General features: G+C 38.6%; 3 protein-coding genes across 4 annotated transcripts; 1 reads left to right on the forward strand and 2 right to left on the reverse strand.

Annotated features, from left to right (window-relative positions):
- Window positions 1–3,089: 3,089 nt before the first annotated feature.
- LOC146305897 (cerebellin-2-like) lies at window positions 3,090–5,491 on the forward strand. Its single transcript, XM_084712681.1, has 4 exons — window positions 3,090–3,494; window positions 3,602–3,667; window positions 4,552–4,683; window positions 5,142–5,491. Exons 1-4 carry the CDS (start codon window positions 3,146–3,148, stop codon window positions 5,420–5,422), a joined length of 828 nt encoding a protein of 275 aa, XP_084568807.1. The 5' UTR covers window positions 3,090–3,145; the 3' UTR covers window positions 5,423–5,491.
- Window positions 5,492–6,182: 691 nt separating this feature from the next.
- Window positions 6,183–11,417, reverse strand: LOC146305898 (uncharacterized). The gene is made up of 4 exons (XM_084712682.1): window positions 9,485–11,417; window positions 8,125–9,064; window positions 7,859–8,026; window positions 6,183–7,059 (listed from the first exon to the last, which is right to left on the reverse strand). Exons 1-4 carry the CDS (start codon window positions 11,187–11,189, stop codon window positions 6,537–6,539), a joined length of 3,336 nt encoding a protein of 1,111 aa, XP_084568808.1. The 5' UTR covers window positions 11,190–11,417; the 3' UTR covers window positions 6,183–6,536.
- Window positions 11,418–17,532: 6,115 nt separating this feature from the next.
- On the reverse strand, window positions 17,533–25,124 carry LOC146305899 (uncharacterized). 2 transcript variants are annotated; one of them, XM_084712427.1, is made up of 7 exons: window positions 24,862–25,124; window positions 23,695–23,796; window positions 22,020–22,109; window positions 21,447–21,521; window positions 19,674–19,744; window positions 19,406–19,577; window positions 17,533–17,794 (listed from the first exon to the last, which is right to left on the reverse strand). In XM_084712427.1, exons 2-7 carry the CDS (start codon window positions 23,761–23,763, stop codon window positions 17,582–17,584), a joined length of 690 nt encoding a protein of 229 aa, XP_084568553.1. In that variant the 5' UTR covers window positions 23,764–23,796; window positions 24,862–25,124; the 3' UTR covers window positions 17,533–17,581. The 2 variants fall into 2 exon arrangements, with proteins under 2 accessions (XP_084568553.1, XP_084568552.1); XM_084712426.1 differs by having other exon boundaries at window positions 23,695–23,799; window positions 24,862–25,122.
- Window positions 25,125–26,295: the final 1,171 nt, after the last annotated feature.

The raw sequence follows: 26,295 nt of genomic DNA on the forward strand, positions 1-26,295 counted from the left end.
TCCTTTAAACAGTGAACACATCGTAAAGTACAAGAGAAATGTTAATCAAACCTGCACCACGTCAGTCCCGTCAATACATGATGCAGTGTTTGTCAAAGTGAGGACGTGTATATTTTTGTCAAGTTAAGGCAGCAGAAATCATTTTCTTTAAGGGTGCATCAATAAATCAAAATGAAAAAACAAGCAGCTGTCATGATAAGGTTTTTAAAATATATTTAATTTGTTAGTTTGTCTGCTTTGCTTGTCAGGTCTATTTTATAATTTAGACAACATAACACACTGTATGCAAAAGCGTTAATATCTATAATAATCTATAATTTGTTTTTGACTGTCAATTACAATAATGTCTCTGCCCCTTTCGCCTGAACAGACAAAAGTGGAATAAAATAAAAAACAGAAATAAAACACCCTGGTAGAAGGTCATTTTGAAAAACTCTTACAAACAATTGAAGAAAAATGGCTGGCACTGAATATTTTAAGTTGTTACTGTGAAAAGAATCTCGATGACTTTACACGTCATAAGGAGAACCCTGAGTTCCAGATTTTGTCGCTCTGACATGTCTGGTACGTTACTTTTGTGCAATAATTCAACTCTTTGCTTGTATTTTTCTGTTCTTTAATGGGACCAACTGAACCATAATCCAGTTAAATTTAAAGTATATCTGATTCTGAATTTGAAGAGCAAGAAGTGCTAAAAGCAAGCTGGAAAATTTGTTCAAAATGTTTTACTTTATCACTTTATTTATTTATTTATTGAATTGTGCCACATATGCAATTTTTGTTCTTTTAAACCGTATGTTTTGTGTGTATACTCTTAAGGTTGCTTTGTCCTTATACTGAATTAGATTACTATTTCAAAATGTTTGTAATTTTAAAAAAAGATGTAATGTGAAAATTAAATGTATGTTTAAACAAATGTCTTCTCAGAAGCAATGATCCCACTTTATGGAAGAAAATCAAACTAATTTTGATAGGATAGATTTCTTGGATAATTAAAAACTGTTCAGCAGGTTTTATGTATATATAGTTAAACTTTATGACAACCCTTTGACAAAAAAGGTAGTATTTACTGTTTTTACTGTGTTTTTTTCAGTTGCAAAATATTGCCAGGTTTTGTTATGTGTCCATAAAGATTTTAAAAAATTGCAAACAAAAACTTTAGCTATTACCTGAAAGCACTCAGTTCATTATATAAAGACTACATGCACTGGAATGTAAAGATAAATTGAACAGTGAAACATTAACATTTAAAATTAAATCTCAAATAATACAGCAGAGTCTTTACTTACCTTCTCAGCTCCGCTCTGCTTTGATGTCTCTCCCGTCTGTGCTGACAGACTCCTCACAACAGTCTCTTAATTGACATCAGTGTTTGAATATTAAAATGTTGAGGCTTCAGATCTTTTTCAGTTCCATGAGACTGCCCCTTGTTTACACAATGATGTCCATATCCTTTTGAATTACTGTAATTTCATTTAATATGATATAAAACAAACATATCACACTATTAAGCAGATGAAATGCAGCCCATATAAATAATGCAAATTAATGAAAGAAAAGGGGTTGCTGTTGTATCTTGACCTATGAAAAAAAAAAAAAAAAGATATTACACAAATTAGTGCGTGTTGTGGTCTGCAGTGCACCGGGGAAAAAACAGCCACTAATCTCTTTCATTTCTCCCTCCCCCAAGTCACACTGCTATGGAAATAGCCATGGTCAGACGGTTCTTTGTCTCTAAGTTTGCATCCCTGTACACATCAGACAATCTAATGTTTCCAGCTCAAACAGGCCTGTAAACATGTTTCACCAATACTGTATCTATATTTCAAAAGCCAGAAACAAAACTAGAAGAGAAGAACAATTTTACTCAAAACTTATATTTGACATTATATTTGGGCACTGGCTCTTAAACCACTGCCACCATATTTCACCCTAATATAGCCATGAAAATCACTTTGCAGGAAGTGGGGAACTATATCTCAGTGAAAACGTTTGTTTTGCCGTGTACACTACACCCAAATCCTTAAAAGAAAAAAAAGGAAAAGAGAAGTACCTCAAGACTTATATATCCTCTTTAAGATTAAATTAATTTAATCCATTTTCTAGTTTTTTGCTTCTTGTTTAATGTCATAAAGCAAAGAAACACACAATGTAAAGCAGACAAAATGTACATTAAACAGCAGCCTAAACTAACAATGCAGATTAATGAACCCTGAAAGAAAAAGGTCTGCTGTCCTTTCTTGACCTATGATGAAAAAATATTACACAAATTAGTGAGTGTTGTGGTTTGCAGTGGACCGGGGGGAAAAAAAACAGCCACTATTCTCTCCCAGCTCTCTCTCTTGTGACACTATGGAAATAGCCATGGTCCGATGGCTCTTTGTCTCTAGTTTTGCATCCATGTAAACATCAGACAGTCCTCTCATACAGGCCTGTGAACATGTTTCACCAATACTGTATCTATATTTCAAAAGCCAGAAACAAAACTAGAAGAGAAGAACAATTTTACTCCAAACTTTTTTTTTTTTGTCCCGCAGCTCAACACCAAAGCCATAATGGGGAGGTGCTTTTGTTGATGCGGTGCTGTCTTTGGTATTGAAAGCAAAGGAGATCCATAGAGGGGCAGTTGTGTGCAAACCACACACTCGAGGATGGGGGCGTCGCAGGGTGGAGGGATAAATTTTGTCCCAACCAGCAAATTGCACCCACGTTGTGTTGTGGATTTTTGCAATAAAATATTGCCTGCTGATCAGGCTTGATATTGCTGGATTAGTGGATATAACTGTTAAAAATACTGCAAAATAATTCACAATATGATATGCAGATATGCAATTAAGCATACACCCAAGAGAATTGCACGATGCCCTAAATCCACAATGCTGCACAAAAGTCCTATACAAAAAAAATGTACAAATGCCCTACTGTAATTTGTTTGTTCAAAATACAGCTGCACCTGAAACATGGGTATTTGTGCACTGTGGTAAAAATGACAGCCTTTCATTATAGACGGATCCCTGCCTGTATCAGTACAGCTGTTCAATTTTCAATGTATGTTGTGACAGTGAACACAAAGAGAGTTTTACTGGCAAAGACATTCACAGACCTGTTGGGACCTGTGCACACTCACTGACAGGGATCATTCTCTATGAAAAGTACAGCGCTGAGGAAAAAAACGCACTCCACAAACTGCAGGGAAAATATCTCACTGCAAGACGACGAACTTAAGATTGAGGCAATGGAGCTAAAGGCTTTGCTTTTTCTGACCTTCCTGGGACTCTTGTTCATGGAGCCAGGGTCTGGAGAGAGAGGTGACACGGATATTAGTGAGTGGCTGAAAGCTCAAGTGGAATTAATAAAGAACTTGGAAGACAAACTGAAAAATGAAGAAAGGCAGCAGACTGATGTTGAAGCTCTGGAGGCCAGGCTCAACACGACTGCAGACGAGCTGATGAAACAGAAAGCTGAAGTGGAAAGACTGAGCAAAGAGAATGAAGGTACAACATTCATGATTTGCTTACCACCCAGGAATTTGAGTAATACATTTGTTTGTCACTTATTCTGTTTTTTTTTGTTTTTTGTTTTTTGTTTTTTACTTGTGCAGGCCTGCAAATGAGATTGAATGCCACTGAGCAGGAGATTGAGAAGTTGAAACAGAGCAGTGCTAAAGGTGATCAAGCTTACTGTATTTATTAAAAATCATTGTTTGGATTATTTGATGTTGGGTGGTATGAGGTACTGATCCAGAGTCAGTTTATTACCAACATTAGATGCCAGTCGACATGCCTCCACTTAGAAGGCCACTAAAACATGAAGAAAAATCAATACCTGTGCTATACCTAAGTGTTATATTTAGAATATTTTCACCACTTTACTTTGCCATTAGATAGGAAACTGCCATTACACAAGCAAATGCCACTCTCTCCAAACCAACCAAACTCCATAAGGAAAATCAGCAATTTAACACCACAGAACACAGGAGTTGCTGGTCTACCGCTGCTTACATCAGTTAGTTTGTTGGTTTTATTTTGACATTTCAATGCAGGCAAACTACCCTTTTAAAACACCAAAGTCACACAATAAAACAAACAAACTAACAGATCAAGGTAATTGTAAATCAGCAGTTCTTGTGTCCTGTGAGGTAAAATTACAGAATTTTCCTGTGGAGTTTGGTTGGTTTGGAGACAGCACTATTTGGCTTAGATAATAATGGTTCCCCTTTGAAAAGGCTGTCTGACAGTCAGGTAAAGCAGTGACAATATTTTAAATTTAGCATGCACTTAAACTGAAATTGAGGTTTTTTTTTTTCTTTAGGTAAACCTTTTTTAAGTAGCAAAAATACCTTTTGTTGCTGACCCTGACCGCAGCTTAGCTTCCGTGTTGGTACCTCTCTATGACCCCACGTCAAATAATCCAAACTATCCATTTAAGTTTCTGTATTATTGTATCGTTCAGAATTTTACTAAATGATTTTACTGTTTATAGTCAATAATTCAGTGACCTTTATCACTCTGTCATTGATCGTCATTGTCTATCCACATTGTCTGTCCACAGGTGGTTCTCAGATCGCGTTCTCTGCCTCGCTGGCAAACTCCGGGGAGATCTACAAGGGACCCTGTACAGATAAGACCCTGATATTCAAAAGGATCTTCTCAAACACTGGCAGCGGTTATGATGAAAATACAGGTACAGGACAATTTCACATTACCTGTCCTAGAGATGTGCTTGTAGATAGTAAACGTTTAATTTTAATTAGATTTTATTTTGAACATATTTCTCAGGGTTTGCTCCAAAAACAGGCTTAGCCAATATCACATTATTGCAATGACTTTTGAAGCATATTTTTATGATAAAACTGTTGTTTTTCTCTGTTTGAAAGTTACACACTGAATTTCCTGAGACAGTAAAACTGACAGTCAAGAGCAAACACAGTCAAAAAATGTACTGTTACTGTTTGACACATATGCACTGATATTATTCCTAAAAACACCTTTTATGGCTGTTTACAGTATTTTTATGGCATGATAGAATAGAATTAGAATATAGAAAAACATAGAATTACATTTCAAAAACCTACTTCATCAACGCCGCCTAGTCGTAATTGGAGTAACTCACCTTGAATATTCGTCTTTACTCTGTTGCAGGAATCTTCACAGCACCAGTGAACGGTTTCTATTATTTCAGCTTCAGCACCTTTGGCTACAACACTCACACGACGGGGGCCATTTTGATGAAAAACGGCGTCCGTCAAATTTCAACCTATGATGACCCCGCAGGTGACGGCTCAGACAGCAGCAGTAACAGTGCTGTTCTGCAGTTGGCTGCTGGTGATAAGGTGTACGTGGAACTGTGGGACGATGGCAGAGTGTTTGACAACCTGAATGGACACACGACCTTCAGTGGTTTTCTTGTCTTCCCCATGTAAATGATTAGAAACAAGGCATTGTATTGTGCTTTGACACTGAGGAGAGATGCTCATGCAACAGTAGTGGTCTGCTGAGTATAACTATTTTGGCTAATTGTACCCCTTTAATTTTCAAAATAAGATTTAAAAAAATCTCAAACAAAATAAAACATAATGCAAGTTTTTCATTTTCAAATAAATTTTAATGAAAATAAATGTGTGAATCTTCTTTAGAACACTCAAAGCAAAACAGTACTTCTTACATTCTCTCTTTTCCTGTCTCACGCTGCATTCTGCACCTTCTGCAATGTGTTCACCAGCACAAGAGGAAACAGCTCCCTCCAGTGCTCAAAAGTGGTTATTGCAGCACTCCTGTGTATTCAAACTGATAAGAATGATAAGAATTAGCCCTTATTTTAGGCAAAAACATCTAAAATAACACACTCAAGATGAATCAGGAATAACTCCTCAAACAAGGCCTATATGCATTAGTTCTGACCACCTTTGATAGGTAAGAAGCTATGGAATATAAATGGAGTAAATGGAGATGCAGTAATGAGTAATGAGGTAATATCACCATTATAACCAAGTTCCACTGGACAGTTATGCAGCTTTGCCTATTCCTCGACTGCAGCTAAAAATTTGATTTAAAAAAAACAAAATAATAAAATGCAACACTTATGATGCAAGTTTTCCTCACTCACCATGCTTTGTCCATGTTTATGTTGGCTGTTCCTGGTAGTTTTTCTTCAAAACACTATTTCAAATGAGCCAAGTTACCTAAAACAAACCTCTCAAAATTTTTATTTATTGATTATTTTTATTCTTTGTTTTGTTATCTACATACTAAATATCATCATCCCATCACTAACTAAAACTTTAATAATTTTGCTACAGCACCATTTGAATACAGTTATTTTGAATATATAGCACCAAAAATGCACTTTACATAGATATTCTACATTTTGCACGCCTAAAGATTTAATAAAGATTTAATGTGTACTGATGCAGTGGGTGGAGTCAGGCTCAGACCTGGGGGTGCAGTTACAATTTACATTTAACATGCAGTAAGTACCCTGAAATCCAGCATCATTACACTTATAAAACAACAACAGTAATGACATGTCACCAGGTCTTATAATCGGAAATGTGGTGGCAAAGACAGCACAGCTGCTCGTATGTCGTTATTCGGTCCAGGCATCTTGCCCATGTTTTCCCATCTCTGTGTGCTGGGATCATAACGATGGACCATCTTTGTGTCACTGTAGTCCTCGTGGCTGTATCCACCTAGCACGTAAAACTTTCCTTCCAAAACTGCACTTCCTGCTCCTACGTGTGGAACGGGCAGAGATGTGAAGGCAGTCCAGGAGTTAGCCACTGGATTGTACACCTCACAAGCAAGCTGGTCAACAGCAGTTATGTTACCATCCATGCTGATTCCACCTGCTACATAAAGACATTCGCCCAGGTTCTCCATGCAGTGATGAGCTCGAGATCTCACCATGTTTGCCAGGTAAGTGCTTCCTCTCTCTGGGTGATACAGAAACATGGATGAAAGGCATTGTAAGTCACTGCTCAGCCCTCCTGAGACAAAGATCTGTCCTTGTACAACTCTTGCTGCATGGGCACACAGAGGCAAATCCAAGGGGCAAGTAAAGCTGAAAGAGAAGAAATTTTAATTTTAATACCTGAACTTTTAGTCTTTTAGTAATGGAGTCCTAAAATACAATAAATAAGTTAGCATATTACCACTTCTGATTCCCTCATCTGTGGACTGTGGTTAACACAAGCTTAAGAAATTTTCACGTCACAAAATATGTCGGTAAATACTCAGGAATTTTTATGGTTCTCAAAAAATACATTGATCCAGTGACTCTACAGAGATTTTTGGGGGGCATGAAATCATGTCAAACACTAGTCACTTAGGCCACCGTTATAGTCCAGAACAGACACATACACAGATAGCTGTGGACGCCACTGCCACCTGTCAGTTGTGTCGATACTACTTTCCCTTGTTCACTTGGAGGAGCTGCTGCACATATACGCAGAAGGTCAGCGCATATGGTGGCTGCGTGCCTTGTCCAGCCTTGAACAACCAGCTAACCTTGAATGCTCTAAACCTTTGTGGTTGTCTTCAGTCTTACCCAGTCAAAACCCTCTTATCTTCTACCTTCTACGTTCCCTGCTAATCTATACTCCACAAGCATTAACTTCTCAACAACAACTTATTTCAGATACCCTCTCTCTGACATTGTCACAAAAGAATTCATAAATCTCAATTCACACATTCAAACATTCATATGTTCATATGTTAGTGAGCCACATCTACTCAATAGAATACAAGCTACCAAAGTGGTTGATGGTTGTTGATGGAAATTTTAGCCAGACTTTACCCTTGATGCATATACTGTTTGCACACTTTGCTTTGGAAAACTACATAATATTCTTCCAACGTACCTCCAAGAGTTTGCAATGGGGCAGTATCGTTCCACACTTTCTATATATTCTGGGTCACAATGTCCGCCAATGGCATATATCTTTTCATCCAGCACAACCACAGAGAAAGACCATCTCTTTTCCTGCATTTCAGCCAGCGTCTCCCAGCTGTTTTTAAGGGGATCATACCTACAGATGTGGAAAAATTTGACAATTAAAGTATCTAGGCATTGAAACGTGTTTTTAAAACAGTAAATGGTGGTTTATGTGGGAGTACTCTCTCTTACCTGTAAACAGAATTCAGGGTGTCATCAGTACCATAATACCTCTTGCCTCCAAACACATATAGTTGTCCTTTGAGTACAGTCACCTCATGGCTGTACCTTGCTGGATCTGGCATCTCTCCCAGCCTTCTCCACTCCATGGCCTTTTTTACACCTGTATGGTTCCTTAGGGAATTACCAAACCAGAGTTCTTTGCTGATGGTGCGTCTACCTAAATCTTCAGAGGTCTGGTCACCTCCAATCAAGACCAGACTCTCTTTTGGCAGATAGATGCGGAACTGGCACTGTGGTGCAATGTCATTCGAGCAGAAATCCTTGAAAATTGTTTCATAGAGATCTGCCAAGCTATGATCAGACCACATGTTCAGAGATTGGACCTCTTTGAATTCCTTGAACGTCATCAGGGGAAAGTGGATGGTTTTCATTAGTTCCTTAGCAAGTTTCAGTCTTCTCTTGGGCTTGGCTTGGATCCATGCCACCACTGCTTTGAATACAACTAGCTCAGAAGGAACACAGAGCGAGTGACTGTTCAGGTACCTCAGGAGCTGTTTGGCCGGCAGGTCCTTGAACTTTGCCGTGCACGCCACCTTTTGGAACTGCCGCAAGACAAAATCGTCCGCAACTTCAAGAAGCTGCGCCATCTCGTAGGCCTCAGCAAAAGATGCTACGTCCAGGCAGAAGCGAGGATTTAGTTCTTGTTGCAAGAAGGTGAGGCACAAGGAAAGAGCAGGTTGATACTGGAGCTGGAGAGCAGCACTGGTGATCTCAAAGACACAACTCCAGCTGAGGGGGAGAGCCCCACTGTAGGAGCAGTCAATCAGAACCTCCAGCTCCGAAGCCAAAAGGAAGGGAAGGGTCACACAGGACTGATGGGACTCCCTCATCCCCAGGGTGAACATGGCACGGAAGTAGTCGCTCCACACAGCCAGGATGACTCTGTGGACTGCAGGAAGATGGTAGTAAGTACAGTTTAAATCCACTTAAATCCATCACAACTAACATGTACGGGACTCTACAGGAATTTTAACATATATCATTAAAGATGTTTCCAATAGACATTGTTAATTAGCAATAATAATCTAATTAACAATGTCTATTGGAATATTGCAACTCCTGAACCTAAGTTAAGGGGCAACTCTACATTCTTTTGCAGGTTTTTCAAATGGAAACTTCCACTCAGTCGTTAGCAACAAGCAATGGTACAAGTTAGAGCACTGATACCCTCATTTAAAGGTGCTGCAAGCAATGTATCACACCTATATCACAAGTCAGTTGCACAACCAGGTATCAAAGGATCTTGGCCTCTAAAGAGGCTTCTATTATCCTTTAATATCATTGTACATCTCATTGGTGGTCTACTCACCATGAATGGATCCTCCGAGAGCTTCCAGAACGACATCACAGCCGACTCTATCCATCCACAGCTGTTTGATGGACTGAAAACTGATCATCATTTGTTCTGCACCCGAGACTCTTTCCTCTTTCTTCTGCCCTCCTGTTTTTGTGGACTTTTCTTCTTCCTCTATGCAGAGATCTAGCACCCTTGGGGCACCCAGTGTTTGAGCTGCAGCCCTAATTTGGTGCACTGTGTCCTGGTTCAAACATGAAATGAGACCAGTGTAGGCAAATTCCACAACTGCCTCTATTCCAACATGATCCACCTCAGGACTCAGGGAAACTGACCACCTGTGGACTCCACTGATTTCTACTTTGCTTCTACTCAGACTTCCCTGAATAAAGTAGCTGACAGGAGCCAGAACAATGGAGTGTACGTGGAAACGTTTCCCATCCTCTGTGCTCAAAGTAAGGTCAGTGAGAAGGGAGGCTTTCCTGAACTCTGTCAAGGTGCCAAATACATCAGTGACATAATCATCTTTATAGTAAATCTTTACCATATTTTCGTCATAATTATCTATGTCTTCGTCCACTGAAAGTTCTGCTTCCTCGTCATCTGTAGGCTCTTCCTCTTCCTCTTCCTCTTCAAGCTTTTCGTGATCATCTTGAAACTCTACTTCTTGACTTGTCCAAGATTCAGCAACTGTTTCTTCCTCAACTGTTGACTCTTCTTTTATTTCTTTAGAAGTCCACGCTCCTAGGATACTATTTTCCCTACTCCATGATTTTCTGTCAGGATCCTCCACTTGCTCAGGATCTTTATATTGTTTCTCAACTGGTCTTTCTTCATCCTTTAATCTTTCAGAGTTGTGGTAGTCATCCTCAGATCCCATCAAGTCAGAATCTTCATTATCTGATTTCACTGAATCTGACAAGTTTTCTTCCCCATAGGCTGTTGTGTCTTCTTGGATTACACTTTGCTGATTTTCCTGAATGATCTCATCCTCAATTCCTTTCATCTGCTCCCTGAATTGCTCCGCCAGGTGATGTTGTCCAATTTGCACCTGTTCCTGATGCTCCTCTTCCTCATTATCTTCCTCCCTGACCAGCTCCTCTTCCCTCACATGTTCTTCCTCCACCTCTTCTGCTTCCGTTACCCCCTTTTCCTCCCCTGAATCCACCTCCTTGTTGTCCATAACCCCTCTCTCCACCTCATTTTCTCCTTTGTGCTCATCTTCCTCAAATCTAGCTTCTTTTATGTCACTGTCTTCCTCCTCATCCTCCTTTTTGTTCTCTTTAACCTCCCTTTCTGCTTCCGTTTCCCCCTCTTCCTCCTTCCCCAGTTCCTCTGCTTCCATTACCTCTTCCTCTTCATCCATATCCACCTCCTCATTCTCCACCTTATTTTCTTCCTCATCTTCCCTCACATCTACACTTTCATCTGCTTCAATTGCTTCCTTCACTTCCTCCTTATCTCCCTTTTCAATCCCCTTAACCCCCACCTCTACCTCATTTTCACCTTCTTCATCTGTCTCCTCCTCTTCATTTTCTTGCACTTTCTCATCTTCACTCACTTCCTCTTCCTCAGAGTCTTCTTCTTCTTCCACCTCATAGCTCACCTCCACTTTAACCCATCGACTCAGCCTCTCCCTTAATCTCCTCCTCCGGTTCGCCTCCATCTCTCTCCTCCATACCTCCCACTCCTTCTTGAAGCATGGATAAGCTACAGACATACTGTCCAGTATCACTTGAATCTGTGCTAATCCCTTTTAATCCCTCAAAAATCTTACTTTTTGCAGAGTTTCTGAAGAAAAATGCACAGAGAAAATGATGCAGGTCCAGTAGTGATCCACTGTTTGGATGTTGCTGTGTTTGTTGCAAGCAGCTGTACCTCTCTTCCCGTCTGCAGACACCAGCTGTGTTGTTCCTCTTGAGCCTCTCTCTCCTCCTGAATATGAATGTTTGAGAGTGGCATGACAGCCCAAACAAGTTGCTATTTACAGTGTCGACTGTATATCACGAAGGAATAGAAATTCTAGACTGTTTTGACAGCCATGTGGGTTTGTGATTGGTTCGTGAACTTCAAGTATGATCATATTTTTTATTTTACTACAATGTTTACTGTCTTGTTCCCTATCCTTTGTGCTTTGTTACCTTATTTTGAATATCAAGTGAGTCATTGATCATGCATAGTATATTTACAGGCCATGCAATTTATCCAATATTTTTTCATTGTTACGACTTTAAAGTCTATTTGTGTAGCCATCAGTGTCAGTTTAGAGATCTTGAACTTTTACTGTAAGGATTTATGGACCAAAGCAAGTAATAAACAAGGGAATGATCTAGACCTTAAGGCAGTTGGACTTCTGTCTGAACCGAGACCTCTTGGGGTCCCTTGGCATCTTTATTATGGACCATATGACTCTGGGATCAGTATTAAATGCCCAGAGGATCACATTGCTCCTCCATGTCCAATGGAATCTGGGTCAAACATTGAGAGGCTTGAGGGGAAGAAAGGGGCCAAGGGGGCAACAAAACAACACCATTTACACCTGTTGCCTTTTGTGCCAGCAGAAAAAACAAACCACTGGGTCACGCGTAACCTTGACTTGAAGAAATAGTTTCAAAGGACACAAGTAGCTGTCAATGGACCCTGACAAATATGCTGTCTCCTTGTGTTACCATATTGTTAAAATGGCAGCTGGACTGGGTTGCATCAGCTATCTGTAAATCCACAAATGTTTGTTTATTAAGTCCTTCCTAAGAAGATGGCAGAAAGTAGACTGTTTTCGTCATTGTGTAATTACCTGAAAATAAGATTATTTTTTTTTGTTACCTTTTTTAAAATATTGATAGACATGGGGTTTATGTTTGTTGATTGTTTTATTTTTGTTTTTGATTGGGTGGTTTCTGTTGCAATGCATGCAAACCCAACAACCTTTTTGATATGCAGAGGCAAACACATGTATCATGGAGAGGGCAGATCCAAAAATAAAATCTGGATTCAAGGATTATGTTGTCCAAGACATTAGTAAAAGTCTGCGGCTCAAAAATCAATGACACCACCAACACAACTTCCAACTTCATCCATCATGCAGACAAGTTACAGTGTAAGGTGTAAGCAGGCTGCAACAATGTTTGGTAATGTTTAAACTCAACTGTTCATTATTGTTGTTTAACTTATTTAAATGTTGAAATGGGAAGGGATCATCAGTATTCTGTATGACTTGATTTGTGACTTTCTTAACCTGAGCAATAACTTGACTTACTTGACATATAGCAGGTATTCAACTTGACCTGCCTGGTTCTCAGCACAGTAATTTAGGACTTGCTTGACATTTTAAAGTTTAGACTTGATACTTACTTGTGACTCCTCCTGAGAGCAGACTGCTGCCGATGCTACCTGTTAATTTTGCTCTCCATTTCAACAAGTGTTAAATAACAAATTTGCCAGAAGGCTTGGGCAGTAATGGATTGCGTAATAGGATACAATTTTAGTATCAGAAGGATTACAGTTTTAAAACATGTTAAAATAAAGAATGATACACTACAACATGTACACACCACAACACCACTCTGGTCTCTGGAAAACAAGGTAATCTTACAACAGTCAATTCATTATCATGGCCTTAGGTGAAAAAATGCTTTACTGGTTAGAAATTTCAATATTACTTTGTCTTTAAATTACAAAAGAGGACCTTTTTTCAGTGATGCACACTTCTTAGACTGTGAACTCTCTGGATGCTAGGGAGGAGTCTCACTTAGCCTCTGTAGGGGCTTAACTTAGAAGGATTTGTCCTACCAGGGAAGCATCCTTGACTTTGAGAAGCAGCGCTGGTCTCTTTAACCTTGATGCAGTCTTGCCTTCTAAATGCTCTAAAATAGCTGCCCTTTCGTTTTATCAACACAGGGTGAGTTTCTATTGAAATGCTTTGAAGTTGAGGCACTGCGAGTGGGCGAGTTGGAAATGGAACTCGTGGGCCTCAATTTAAAACATACTCCTACCTTAGGACACAATGACTCTGCTCTTTTCAATGCCATTCACATGTGAGGTATCACACAAACACATACTTACTGTACATGTACATACAGGAAGAAGAAAAGTATTTCTCCAGCATTTGTAAGCATTCAAATATCTGCAAACATCTTTAAATCCCTACAAGTTCCCTCTTGGATCATGAGTATACAAAACCGTTAATTTATACAGACACCACACAGCTACACGGGATGCTGAAAATCACATAAAAGCCAATTATCCTATTTTCAAAACAACTTTTCAGGCAGGTCATCTGCAGGAGAGCTGGTTTTTAATCAACAAAATAAACATATTTGTTTACCGCCCTGATTGCATCCTCAGAAGTGCAGATGTTGCTGTATTCACATTATCACCCACAGTGAGAGTTTCGCTCTGGGCAGCAGCTCACAATCTACTTATGAAAAGTCTGTTTCCTCTGCAGTCCTGATTGTTACCATGACAACACACGCAGTGAGAGGAAGAGAGTGAAGAGCGCTAACCTCGTTATGGGACCCTCCCCCTCAGGCCCTTTCCTCAAGAGCAGCAAACACTGCTGGGACATGAGGCTTAGCTGCTTTCCTCTCTTTCTTCTTCTCCTTCTTCTTCTTCTTAATAGCAGCAGAAGGAGAGGAAGTATTGTCTTCAAAGCCTTCGCTCCTATTAAAGTTGTGTGAATGTTTCTGGTCTGAAATTACAACCCACTATAGAAAAACTTAAAGTAGGCCCAATAGAATTTCTACAGGTAATAGAAAGCTACAGCCAGCTGGTAGTTAGCTTATCTTAGCAAAACGATTAGAACAAGATTGCATTTAGCCTGGACCTGTTTTTCATTTTTATAAAACACTCTCTAACCCCCACCCCTTTTTGCTATGTGCTCCAATAAACGATTTAACTGGCTAGCTAATCTACGTTAGCTAGCTAGTGTTTTGGTTTGCAGCAAAATGCTAGCTAAATTATTTACATCAGTCTTTTGCCAGCTATTTACATCTGATAGCTGATGTTTGCAAAACACTTGCTAATTAGTCAGCCAATCTGCACAAGAAAACTAAGCAAACTTTTTTAGTTTCCTTCAATCTACAACAGTTAGCTAGCTAGTTAGCTACCATTTTGCTAACATGAGCTAATTTAAGATGCGACTATAAGATAGTGACATAAGTATGATTTTTATGTTGCTTTTAGAGGTCCACCAGCAACATCCTTCACATGCATGTCTAAAGTAAAAAGGAAAGATAAAGGGAAAAAATGATGAAGGGTCTGCTAGAAAAGCGAAAAAAGCAAAAAAAAAAAAAAAAAAAACACCTCAGAAATACACACGGCCCCTCACAAAACCTAAAAACGAAGCATTTTTTTGTCAAAATACAATCTAGTTTTATTGAACTTCTATGGCCCCATGAAACACTGAGATGAACATACACATGGAAATACAAGTTAAGATTTAAGACAGGCAATACAACAGGCTGGAAGAGAACGAGTTATTCAACATGAATCAAATTAGCTTATACAGTACGATTTGATCTTAATTTTAAATTATTATTTCTCTACAAGGATGCAAGCAACTCCAGTGTGGTGTGAAAAAAAAATCTGAACTTGAAAAACATACAAAAACAACATAACATCAAACATACAGTATGAAAAGTTTGATGGCATATTAGGGCCACTGTGGGAAAAAAAAGAAAGAAAAGAAAAATAGAGACAGGGAAGGGGGGAATTTTCCAAGAAAAAAAAGAGAATTTCCAAGAGTAAAGTTGTAAATTTAGGAGGAAAAACTTAGATATTCTCTGAGGTAAGTGGTACACTTTTTTCTTGGAAATTTACAACTGATCTGAGTTCTGAGTTGATCTATGAAGCCTTTTTCATTATTATTTTCTTTTTAAACCAACAATGGCCCAAATATGCCATTGCAGGTAATTATTATTACAATTATTTTGAGGCTGGAAATAAGTATCATGACTTGAAAAACATACAAAATCAAAATGACTTCAAATATACAATACAGAAAAGACTGATGGTGCATTAGGAGCATTTTATGTTAAAAAAAAAAAAAAAAAAAAAAAAAAAAGAACAGGAGAAGTGGATAATAATCCAAGAATGTAGTTTTTTAAATTTACAAGACAACACTTAGATATTTGCTGAGGTTAAAGTGGTAAATTTATGAGAAAAAAACTAACAAATTTCTAAGAAAAATTGGCCAGCATGACTTAAAATCATCCAAAAACAACATTACGAAAAAAATATCAAGGCCATTAAAAAAATAATAAATAGGGGTGGGTGGTGGTGTGTGTGTGTGTGTAGGGGGGTTATTCTGATAAAGACTCTAATATTCCAAGAATAAGTTTAAAAAAAAAAAACAAAGGATATTTTCTGGGTTTAACATGATGAAAAAACTTATGGAGATGGGGGAGGGCAGTAATATTCCAAGAAAAAACTCAGAATATTGTCTGAGATTAAAGTCATAACTTAATGAGAAAAACTAAACTAAAAATAGCATTTGCCACTTTAATCTCAGATAATATCCAATTTTTTTATTGTAAATTTACAATTTAATCTTGGAAATTGAGTTTTTTTCACATTGTTATCCCTCGTCCCCTACTGCATAATATTCTTCTTGGTTTTTTTTAACCTATGATAGCCCTAATATGTCAGTGTAGAAAAGCCACCACAAAATGTTTTTTTCCAAATACTTCAGCTTGGAATAAATTAGATGACTTGAAAATCAGAAAGAAACATGTAGCATCAAACATACAGTACCAAATTAGGGCCATTGTATGTAAAAAGAAAAAAGAAAACAAAAATCAGATGTTAATTTGGTACCTTAATGAAAAAAAAGCAGAGCTGGAGGAGGGAAAAACTAGAGACCTAGAAAAAAAACTCTAAGATTATAAAGTCATAAATTTGTGGGGGAAAAAGACATTCTGAGATTAAAGTACAGTCAGAAATTTATGAGAAACAAAGGTAAAATAGTGTTTACCCCCTGACTCAGCTCCATCATTTTTTTTTACCTACAGTGGCCCTGAGACACCATAATAGAAAAGCCATGGCAAAAAGTCTTTTTCCAATTATTTCAGCTTAAAATAAGTAGCGTGACTGATTGTCTAGCTCACCTTTCTTCTTAAATAATCATCAGAAATATAAACAAAGCATAAATATTATCAAACATGATAGTAACGTTTCAACTGTAAGACTGTCTTTAAAGTTTATTTAAATTACTTCAACATAAAGTTTCACTAAAGCTAATTTTATTTTGAGGTTGGCTTATTTTACTAAAAACATACACAAGTGCAGCCAGGAAACAGAAACAGAAGGATCCACCTGTTTTAAATCAATCTTCAACAAGTAAAATAACACATGTACTCAATACATAATCCAACAGATGTACAGTAAGGATCATACGATGGGAACTATATCAGATCTCTCCTGCTATTGCTTTGTAAATTAGGTCATGCTCTATTTTAGAAGTCCCTGCATTCATAAAGTGTGTTCCTCAGAGAGAAAAGGGAAAGGGCCAAGAAGGTGACGACAGTGCCAAAGAAATAGGAGACGTTCTTGAACAGCAGTTAAGATGCCGCGGCGTAGGAACAGAAGAATTGCATAGTTCGGCAGCATCATCTTTAATTTTTTTTTCCGCATTTTCCTACTGAGCCTGTTATTTTCCTCTCTGAGTGTACCTGCGCAGCCCTGAAACCTTTCCCCCACGTATCACTCCTGTGGCTCGCTGGAATAAGGAGCGAGACGAGAGGTCTATTTTTACCAATGAGGGGGTGAGAAAGCGAGACAGAAGGTGAGATTTTATGAGGCATAAGCAAGCACTGACGTTGAAGTTGTTTTTTTTTTTATTATGAACAGATTCTGGATGCAAATGGTCAGAGAGCAGTGCAATAAGAACCTGTGCCTTTATGGTTTTAATGAAGTCAAAAGGCCAACTGTCTCCACAAGTAAAGATATTTAAAATCCTTCCAAAATGTATCTCAGTATATTCTGGGAGGGGGAAAAAATCATTTTTGTGCTCTCCACTACATTACTGGAGTTTTGGGGAACTTTTTTTGTTGTTGTTGTTTTTGTTTTTTTGTTTTTTTTGGAATGAAACTATCCTCTTGAAACAGACATGTTTGGTCAAGCTCTGGCCCACGGTAAAAAGAAAGACACGATAACGAGGACGAGGGAGAGGGAGAGAGGCAGAAAGAGGAGGAGGATGAGAGGGAGAGAGAGGGAAGATGGCCACAGAGACATCAGACGTCTTGAGCCTCGGGGCACATCGACTGCACTCTTTTGCCTCTCGACGTTTGGCCGGCAGATGACCAGCGGCCTGACCTGTGATATGCTCTCCTGGAAGACAAAGAGATGGCAAGAGATAAGATGTTTGTATGGACAAGATGTTCTTATCATGTTTATAATGTAAATTTGCACATTTTTAAGTGTAGACTGATTTTTTTTAAAATGCAGTGCTGCCTGAGGGGTCAAAGGTCACATATATTCAGTGTTGGTTTTCAGCCTTGTCCCTTACATGCAGAGATTTGTCTGGATTCTCTGAATCTTTTAATGATATTATGGACTGCAGAGGATGAAATCCCTAAATACCTGCAGCTTTGTGTTGAGAAACTTCTTTTTCGAACTGCTGGACTATTTGCCAACACAATTTTTTCACTAAGTGGTGAAGCGCAACCCATCCACACTTGAACAACTGAGCCTTTTGAGGACGTGATGATACTAAAACCTTATTTATTAACCTGTTTACATATGGAATGTCTCAAACAGGTGTTTTTTTTTAGCTTTTCACAACTTTCCTGTCTGTTTGTTGCTTTTTCTAGAATTGGGGTTGTATTTTTGTTCCCTAGACTTCAGTTAAGAGGGTTATGAGGTTGTTTTTTTATATATCTGGTTAAGCTGCAGTTTGGCTGTGATCCAGCTAAACCTCACTCACCAAACCTGCTCGGATTTTAACACAACAGTCAGAGTCAACGTGGCGCATGGCTGAACCCCTGCAATTTCAGTTTAGCTTAACCCGTTCTAACCCACAGCTAACAAGTCAGATACTAGCTGCAAAGAAAGCATTTTTTCCAGTGTACTTTTTGAATTGTCTCCAGTGGGAACTCCATGTATTTACACTATGTTATAAATAAATTTACTCAATAATGAGGCATTGAGCTTCTATTCTGTGCTGTTGTGCATTGCATTCAGTATTTATTGTTAACACAAACTATCATACCATCAAAAAACGCTTTGCCTCCCAAGCACTCTCAAGCACTCCCAACTGACAATTTCAGCTATGAAAAAACCCATTGTTGGACACCAACATACAGTCTTTAGGTTTTTGGAGACCTCATGTTATTACTGTATAATGGTCCCAACACTAAGCCCTGGGGAACGCCACAAGTCATTTATTAGGATGCACTGGTACCTGTTCTCCAGGTAACTGCATAACCAGGAGGATGCCATCCCTCCATTCCTGTATCTGTGTGGTGCATAATTCATGGTCACTAATGTCAAATGTTTTTTTTAAATCTAGGAATGAAGAGCAACCTTAAAGTCCTCTTAGGTGTAACAGACAGGCTGCTGATAGCAACATTAATCATAAAGACAAAAATCTAGGGCTGTCCCAAATACCATATCTGGGGCTTCGAAGCTTCAGTGAGAATTGCCTGTGAATATTTGAAACTTCAACCAGGGGATGGGTGGGACACAACACAAAATACCCTACTTTCCTCAACCTTGTGGTCATTATTTATTTCTGAGCCTAATGAGGGAGACAAGAGCCGCTGTCTATTCAAACCCCCTGCCTCCAGCGGTTCAAAAGTAAACTTGACGAGTGAGCGAGTTTTGAAATGTGGAGCAGAAATGTTCCCTCGTGAGGATGCCTTCTCAGTCTTTTGCTTCTTTTTCAGTGCAGCCGAGGCAAGGGATATTTCTTCTCTACATTGCTGTGTTTTTTTTTTTTACCTCCAGTATGGTCCTGCTGTGTGCTCTGTCAGGACTCAGCCTGAGGTTCCAGCGATGTGATCTGTGGCTCCGCCCGCCGTCGTCTTCACTCTCGGTGGTGTCTTGCCGCGCCACACGCGGGCGCTTGCGTCTCCGCGAGCTGATTCGCTGGAGAGAACCTGGCTCCTGGAGTCTGGACCAATCGTAATTAAAAGCACAAAGTCAGACAACTACAATGGAGGAACAACAGAAGAAGAGATTCTGTATGTGGATATGCAGGTGTGCAAACCTGCAGTCTGTATCCTCTATATCAGCATCTGCATCACTCTCCCCCTGAGGGTCAGACAATACACACTCCTCCTGCAGAGAAATGAACATATAAAACTAATGACATAATATGTACTCAAATACAAAAATACGCATGCAAAATGACAGTATGAAACACATCTAGAAAGTTGTACAAAAGTATGACTTTTTTTTTTTGAAATGTGAAAGCCTTTTATAAGCACAACCTCCACATTTACTGGAAGGGGGCTTTTATTTTGTAGCTGTTGGATGAAACACCACCGACCCCCAGTGAATCATCATCGACTGCCACTATTTGTGCACCAAAAACTACAACACTTGATGATGGCATTTGTCTGGGTGAGTGTTCTCATGCGTCACTCTTTATTATCACCATTGTTATCATGCATGACTCAGCCGACACCTCTACGCATGACTAATGAGCTCACAGACACATAATCTGATGGTTGCTTTGTATTGCCTGATTTTCTTAAACAAAGACTGATATCTACCCACTACCACTAACTGAGATACAGAGTCCAAAGTTACTCTCCCTGATTCACTCATTCAGTATTTTCTCCATAAAAACAAACACGCAATTGAGGCTCTGAACATTCATGAATCATCAGAACTGACCCTTCATAAGTCCCGACCACTTATAGGTAGCTAACTAGCTTGCAGGCAAGTGATGTATATTAGTCACAGACATATTATATGACAAGACAGGGGAGGCAAAGATTCTGTTCAGTGAGAATTGCTCGCCTGTCACATACGCCAAAAAAGTAGATCGAGCTTCCAGGCTGCAATACCAGAAGAATCCTGTGTTTTCCTGCAATGGCTACCAGGAAACGCATGGTTACCTTGACTAAATTATGGATTTCTCTGCGTTGCAACATTGTTGGAAACATAGGGGATAGAGTTTTTAGACATTTAACTGAAGAAATGTTACATATTGTAGCTTTCAGTGTAAATTTTATCCGTACAATTTAGACGATTAAAAGAACAGTTTAAAATTTTAGCAAATATTATTGCCTCTTTTCTTTTTTGTCTGGATCCAAGAGACAGTTAATTTAATTTAGCTTAGCTTAGCACAAAGACTGGAAACAAGGGGAGACAGCAAAACTGGCTCTGTCACAGGGTTAAAAGAAATACCAACACCTCTGAAGCTCACTAATTAACACAGGCTGAGATGCACCAACAGCTAGCAAACAATGTAATGTTTTGTTAATGTTTTAGCCAGCTAGCCAAAAATTATATTTCTTTTTTTTACTTTTTACATAGCTAGCAAACAATGCAATCTTTTGTTAACTATTTAATTACTTATCACACAGTCCCAACAGCACTCAAATGTATTTTTTAATTAATTTATTTTGTTTTATTTGGGTAAACAAGCATCTTTAAATCTTAAACCTAGTCTTGCTAAACTGATTAGAAAGTAATGTTGCAAATAATGTAAGGTTTTGTTAACTTTATCTTAATACCAAGTAAAGTAGTGGAAACACATCAAATGTCTGCTCCCAATGCCATGTAGTAATATGGCCTCCATGTGCAATGTTGTGCAACTGAAAATCTATGTAACAAACCCTGGCATTAGTCATTTATGCCTGAAATGCTAGAACCCTGAAACAGGCTTACAAAAACCACAGCTGCCTGCCAAAAAACAAAAAGCAACACAAATATCCAGTCTTCATACACCTGCAGGTCAGACTCTAAATTGCACACACACACACACACACAGGCCTGTCATAAAGAAACACAAACATTTGTCAAAAGTTACCTCTGTGCCGTATCCCTCAGAGTACCTGGTCATCATTACTCTGTTTTTTCCACAGTGTTCACACAAGAGTGTGTCCTGAGAACAGAAAGCAGACGGAGAAAGCATTAGATTAAATTATTAACTTTAACAAATAAGACATCTGACAGCTCCTTTAAAATATACAGTAGAAAACACACAGACAGCTACACTCTTAGAAATTTAGAGTTTTATCTAATCTGCCAAATGAGAGCTAAAAAAAAAAACCCTTTCAGTTTGTATTTCACATATAACCATCTTCTGTTCTGGGGGTTCAACAAAAGAACCATATCGTATTCTACAGATGAGGCAAAAACAAGTAGAAAATACCTTTTGAAACAAGTATAAACATCTGAATATTTGATGTTAAGATTCTTTTAACATCCGTGGCTTAAACTATCTTTGAAGAACCATTTGGAAACCCTCATTTCTAAGAGTGTACAGAGCTATAGAGAGGTCAGCAGGAAGGTAAAGGCATGTATTTAGAGCACGATTACAGATGAAGAAACACTCTGAGCGACGGCCACAGACACTTAAGTGGGAAGCCTGAGCACTCACCGGCGTAGGCGTGTGTGCTTCTGAATAAAGTGTACAGGGACCGGCCTCGCACAGACACACTACATCCACCTCTCCACAACTCGCCCCCATCTGAGACAGCGAGACAAAGACAGAGAGGATAAACAACTGTGATCTGTTGACTTGTGGGAAGCTTTTATCTTTTGCCAGCAGCATATTAACAAAGTAAGTTGAAGGAAAAGGTGTGATGGACACAAACTTATATAATGTACGACAGGATCGTGTAGAATTGACATCTGGACGTTCGTATCACGAGCGAAAGTTTTCATTTCATGCATCCCTATCAGTGGCTCAGTGATGAGATTTTAACCTTTTCCACCTACTCGCATTTTAAACTGCTCCAAAGTGGAGGATGGTTAAGTTATGAGAGGGCTGATAAATCCATGTGATTCAGTCAAACAAGTAAATAACATCAGAGCTTTAATTAAGCAATACTGGAATATTACCCGCTCACCAGATGTTCCAGTTGGATATAATATATAATCATTAAATTACTCATCACTTATCATTAAAGGGTAACTTTGGTATTTTTCAACTTGGACCCTTTTTTCCAATGTCTTTGCGTCTATTACGGCTTTTCCACCTAAATTAGTGCATATGTATGAAGGTTTTTTTAAAAAAAAAAAATAGGCCAATAATCTTTTTTCTATTGCAGGTGGAAGATTTTGCCTTTCTGTGTTTTTTTCTTGTGTGCACTGGAAAGCCAAGACTCAGCGTATGTGTGTGCAGGACAGCAGAGAGAAAGAGGTTTTATAAATCTGTGTGTTCAGCCCTCATTACTTTTATAGCTTTTAACTGAACCTCTATGGTTTGAAATTTAGTTTCTCTCCTGTGTCGCTGTTTGTACTTTAAGGTATCTGCTTTATTTTACTGTTTCATGTTTGTTTTCAGCTGATAGGAGTGGTGTTATCACACGATGAAAACCCGATATTTCTTGACTTTGGTGCTTCATAATAAAAGCTTTTAGGTAACAAAATACTGGGGGACTTTTATTATGAAGAATTTATAGGAAAGTAAACGTTTATCCATGATTGCATTGATCACCATGTGGATCTGTGCCCTGTGCAGAAAAGTTGAGAGTATCTTAACTTTTATGCGTGTCTGAAAACTGCAAGAAAAAGAGAGACAGACCTTTTTTAAGGAGTAAGATATCTTTTGTTTAACCAGAAAAAGCTAATTTATCAATCTCACAAAAACCAGACTGCCTTTAAAAAAAATTGTAATTCTATCATCGTAAAACACACTTCATTCAAACTCTACAAAAACAGAATAAGGCTCACCGACCTCAACCTCCCTCTCACTTCTCTCCCGATATTTTCACATCTAACTTGGTGAATTAAGGCTTTATTTTGACCAAACCAGAATTGGAGACTGTTGGAACAGTGGAGAGACAAGCCAGGATGGTTTTAGTGAGTTTTATCTTGTTTCTGTCGACTATTAATGAAGAGGACAATGACAACGATAAAATTATCGTTTCTGTAAATGAAGTCTGGTGAGTTTGGTACGAGCAATAAATTACTAATTACTACTAAATTAATAATTACTCTTACTCCTTATCTAATCTTGCAGGCCACAAAACATGAATCTAATTCTGCTTTTACATCACATACAGACGCTCCAAAGAACGCAGGTAACAGGTATAAATAAATGACCTCACCTCACAGTCATTGTCAGACGTCTCTCCGGAGGAAAAGAGGCCGTGGGAGTCAGATTCCCTCCGCAGCATGACCTCTGACCTGGCTTACACACTCACATAGACCTGCTGGGGCACACAAACAGCAGGGGGAGGAGCTTAGTGACAGTAATGGACATTCCTATGGAAGTTTTTTCCACTTTGACATTGAAGTTTTGACATTTGGGAGGCTTATTTACTGTTTGACAAATGATGTGACCATTTTAGTAATAACTGTGATACTGACTTTTGGTTCATATCATCATTGTTTGAGGTCATACCAATTTCACTGAATAAGTCTTTCGATATCATCACACATTTAAAAATACTTTTATGAATGATTACTCATTAATCAATTAATTGAGAAGAATTTATCATGCAATTATTATGCATAATATTATGCAACGGTTGATGATATAGGGACGGAAATGGTGCCTTATTTGACATTATTTTGTGTGGCAGATGCATTTGTTTAATATGTAAACTTAAAATGAGAAATTAATAAGAAAAAAATGAACACGAGGAAAGTGCATTAATTATTACTGATTCATCAATTTGTATTTTAATTTAAATTGTTGGTTAAGTAAAATTCACAAAATTGGCATAATCTTTCCACAGAGTAAGTGAGATCATAGTTTCACTGATACAAAAATGTGATTAAAATCTGTGGTACTCAATAATTGAAGTGACTGAGTCATATTAAACTTTTTTCTTTGATAATATAGGCTTAATAATCCCATAATTCCCATATTGCTTAACCGGTGTTAATGGTGTATATATATTTTTTTTAATTCCTTACAGTGAAGAAATTAGTATGGTTACAAAATGATAATAAACTTGGTTCTTGTGATGATGCTGTCTTTACGCAGACGGCGGAGTCGTGCTTTCAGAGATTTGTCATCATCTCAGCACCTCACTGTAACATCTGCTCAGCACTGTCCGCACTCCCATTACGTAATAGCCTACGACAGTCAATGTTAGAGCCGGACAACTTTTCACAGGAAGATGTGAGGAGAAAAGCTGCTGTCAACGTTAATAAATTATGTGTTCTAATGAAATTTAAACATAAAATTAATTTCACACACACACACACATATGGAGAGGAACTCTTCGTTTTAAGCGATAATAAATAGAACAGAGTAACCCATTTACCTCAGACGCATCGTGTCCAGGAGGAACATGAATAAAGCAGTTGCAGTTTGCGCGTTCAGAGGATGAGCAGCAGCAGCACGCGGCGGTGTTTCTCATTGTGGCGCGGTGAAGCCATGAGCTCGCGCTGACTGTCACTGTTTGACATTGTAACAAATCCTCTGTGATGTCAGCAGCGCCAGCGATGACAGGCAGCTACAGACCGCGGGAGGCGCGCGCTCACCGGGACACAACACAGCGGGAGCGCGCACAGCGGAAGGAAGGTGGGATTTCCGTCCGGGACTTTCAAAGCAAAAGGCAGTGTCAAACAACAGGTAAGGGCTTGACTCTCACAAAATGTGTATTGCGGGGAACAGATTTCCACTTTGGTGGTCAATATATCATAAAAATATACAATGTCATTTAATTATTTACTTGTTTTTCAAACACTTTATCAACACTATCATTAAGACACAAAAACAGAAATTAATAATTCCAGGGAATCAGAACAGACAGAATTAATGTTAATCATTTCATAATGGAAAAATATTATAAAAGAAAAATAAATTCGATGTTTGTTTGTTTGTTTGTTTTATGTACAATCATTCCAATATGAGCGTCTATGGGGATTGACTCACTTTTGGAGGCAGCATCAAGCGGTCATTCAAGGAACTGCAGTTTTTGGCAGTTAATAACATACATTACTACATTACCTTAGGTTAGTGACCTACAGTTGAACATCAACTGGGCGCCATACATATTTACGCTATAGGCAAACAGCAACAAATATTTAAAAATACTTACTCGCCCTTTCCAGATGTGTAGAGGGACCTATGGTTTGTCCTCTGTAGATGTAAACAGCTCATTCTAAGGTAATGAAAAAACAACAAATATTATTTCAGGTGATTATACACTAATGAAAACACACTTCTGAATATGATATTCCATTTCTGCCATATTCTGCTAGTCAATGACCATAAATCTTACACACTGGACCTTTTATCTACTATGGAAGCTCAGGGGAAAAAAGTAGCTGCTCCCTATTAACCCCTGTTCCTCACTTTCTGTGTGCAGTGAGTTTTATAATGCTGGAACACTGGCTCCATTTATTTTGTAGTCAGATTGAACACAGGCATTTAGGAATATGCAAAGTAGAAGCACAAGAATGAAATTTTCAAGGTCTTAAAACCTTATTGATACATGGATCCACTTAGAGTGATAAAGAAGGACCAACCTTGAGGACCTTAGTTGAATCTGCACTTTAGTTGTGCATATTCACAAAATTTCTGTTATGATTGATAATCCTGCTTTGCATAACACACTTTCAGAAAAGCTTAACTTGTTTTTGGTCTTCTTTTACCTCCGGCTGGCTCCTGGATCATGATCTGAAAGTGGTTTTGTGAACCCACCAATCATCAGGTCCAAAGAACGAAGCCCACATACCGATCTTCACCGGTC

Source organism: Lutjanus erythropterus, chromosome 23, assembly GCF_056507025.1.
Source record: "Lutjanus erythropterus isolate fLutEry1 chromosome 23, fLutEry1.hap2, whole genome shotgun sequence".
Taxonomy (NCBI): Eukaryota; Metazoa; Chordata; class Actinopteri; order Lutjaniformes; family Lutjanidae; genus Lutjanus; species Lutjanus erythropterus.